The following is a 1,945-nucleotide window of genomic DNA, read 5'->3' on the forward strand; positions in this document are numbered from 1 at the left end:
AGTTGAAATCCCTCATTTTACACATGAAGGAAATGTGGAATCTAAGGCACAGAGAAGTTAATTTAGTTGGGTAAAGCAGATTTTTAGAAAGAAGGCGTTTGATTGTTGTCCTTCATTCTTAAAAAAGACAAATTTATAGAGTATTGGAAAAAGTTATTATTGTTGTGTCTGGGACAGAGCTTGAATGATGATCTATGAAAGGAGATTGAGAATTAGTTCCCAGATATATAAGAAAAATAAGATCATAAAAACACAAGGAAGATAATATGTAGAAGAGAAAGGAGTAATCAAGTATCAAAACTCTAGGAAAGTCTAAAAGGAAGCCTAAGAAAAGGCAATTTGTTTCAGTGTTTAAGACATTATGGGAACTGTGCAAAATGAATTTCTTTTTTTTTTTTTTTTTTTTTTGACCTTATGACCATCTTTATAAAAAATACAAATCAAGCAGCCCCTCCCAGGGACAGGTCTAGGGAGCTGGAGGTAGTGGCAATGGAAAGGGAGAGGAAAAAAGAAGGGACCAGGGAGAGAAGCAAAGTGGTGGGGCAGGTTTTCCAGAAGGGGCAGAAGACTGTTCCAAGCACCTTCTCTTCAATTCAAATACCTATTATTATTCACCCAGAGGGGAAGATTAGTCCTGAGAGAGTTAAGTGACCACTGGGACGGGTGGAATGTTAATCAAAAGACCTGGGGAGGGGGAGGTGTTTCTTTTCAGTGCCCACCAAAGTCTCTGCCCCTCCCCACAAAGGGGAAGGGGGCCCAAATCTTTTGCACCCACCCTAACCCCAGCAGGACACCCAGCCCCACGCCTTGTTCTTCGAGTCCTGGGGACCTGGGGCTGCTTCAGCCGCGTGGGACAACTGAAAGGCAAGGAGACCAGGGTTGAAAGGCAGGAGCAGGCCATCAGGGGAGAGGGCCAGGTGGCCACCATAGTTCGCATCAGGAAAAACATTAGTAGCTTCCAGTCCCAGGCCAATGTCCACAGACCAAAGGCAGAAGTCTGCAGCAGGTTTGGTGGTCCAGTGAAGGTGGCCATGGCCAGCAGCTTAGTCAGCACCCCCCTGCCCACTCCTTGCCAATCCCTAGCATCTGAGGCCTTCAGTGTTACTCCAGATGCTCCCTGAAGGGGATTCTCAAAGTGGCTGAGTGCCCAATGTCAAGCAGGTCCAAAACCAAAAATGGGGTATGGGGTTACGTGCAGGAAAAGGGGGGATGCAGTGCTCAGATGAGCCGCTCCTCAGGGGGAAGCTTCAGGTTGGGGGGCGGTGGAGCCCGGGCACCCACCTGCTCTTCACTGCTGGGCCGGTAGGTGCCCTCTGTCTGGCGTTTCTCACGAAGTTTCCAACCCAGCAGGACCAGTAGCACTACCAGGAGGAGGATACCCAGGACTGAGAATACAGTGATGATGGCAGTGACTGCACCCTGGGACAGGGCCCCGCTGGCTGGTGGTGCTGTGGAAGGGGTAGTAGTATTTTCATACCCAGTGTAGCCAGTACTCTGGGCCAGGGCAGGCTGGGGATTCAGTACTTGCAGGCTCAGTGCCAAGCACAGGCCCAGGCCAGGGCTGCTCGCCATGGGCCCCTGGGGAACCGAACCAGGCCTATGCCGTGGCTGACCTGGCTCCCAAACTCCGGTAGCTACTGCATCTCAGGCTACTGGCGCCAGCTTTCAGCTCCGGTCCTCTGCCTGGCAGTCAGTCCTTCTGTCCCTCAGTCGTTTCTCGCAAAATGAATTTCAATTCACTGACTGGGTTAAAATTCAGTATTGAAAGTGAGCAAGAAGTGAGGAAGTGAATCAATGAGCATGGAAATTGTTTTTTTCTAAGGATCCTTCCCCACCTCTATCCTTTGCTGAATCTTTAGTCAGATAGTTTCCACTGACCCTTAGTGGAGTTCTCCCAAGGCTCTGTTATGGCCCCTTTTATCTTTTCTCTCTATATTATTTCTTT

At 49.1% G+C, this 1,945-nt stretch overlaps 1 protein-coding gene across 1 annotated transcript; it reads right to left on the bottom strand.

Moving 5' to 3' along the window:
* Nucleotides 1–382: 382 nt before the first annotated feature.
* On the bottom strand, nucleotides 383–1,719 carry LOC140520439 (protein crumbs homolog 3-like). The gene is made up of 2 exons (XM_072634371.1): nucleotides 1,282–1,719; nucleotides 383–857 (listed from the first exon to the last, which is right to left on the bottom strand). The coding sequence occupies exons 1-2, from the start codon at nucleotides 1,570–1,572 to the stop codon at nucleotides 777–779; spliced, it is 372 nt and encodes a 123-aa protein (XP_072490472.1). The 5' UTR covers nucleotides 1,573–1,719; the 3' UTR covers nucleotides 383–776.
* Nucleotides 1,720–1,945: the final 226 nt, after the last annotated feature.

The sequence above is a fragment of the Notamacropus eugenii genome, chromosome 1 (genome assembly GCF_028372415.1).
Source record: "Notamacropus eugenii isolate mMacEug1 chromosome 1, mMacEug1.pri_v2, whole genome shotgun sequence".
NCBI classification, from domain to species: Eukaryota; Metazoa; Chordata; class Mammalia; order Diprotodontia; family Macropodidae; genus Notamacropus; species Notamacropus eugenii.

Bases quoted from the DNA above. Each gene is read 5' to 3' on its own strand.
- LOC140520439 (XM_072634371.1), bottom strand. From the start codon at position 1,572: ATGGCGAGCAGCCCTGGCCTGGGCCTGTGCTTGGCACTGAGCCTGCAA. The intron at 858-1,281 runs GTGGGTGCCCGG...CTTGCCTTTCAG, and splicing joins GGCCCAGCAGTGAAGAGCAG to TTGTCCCACGCGGCTGAAGC.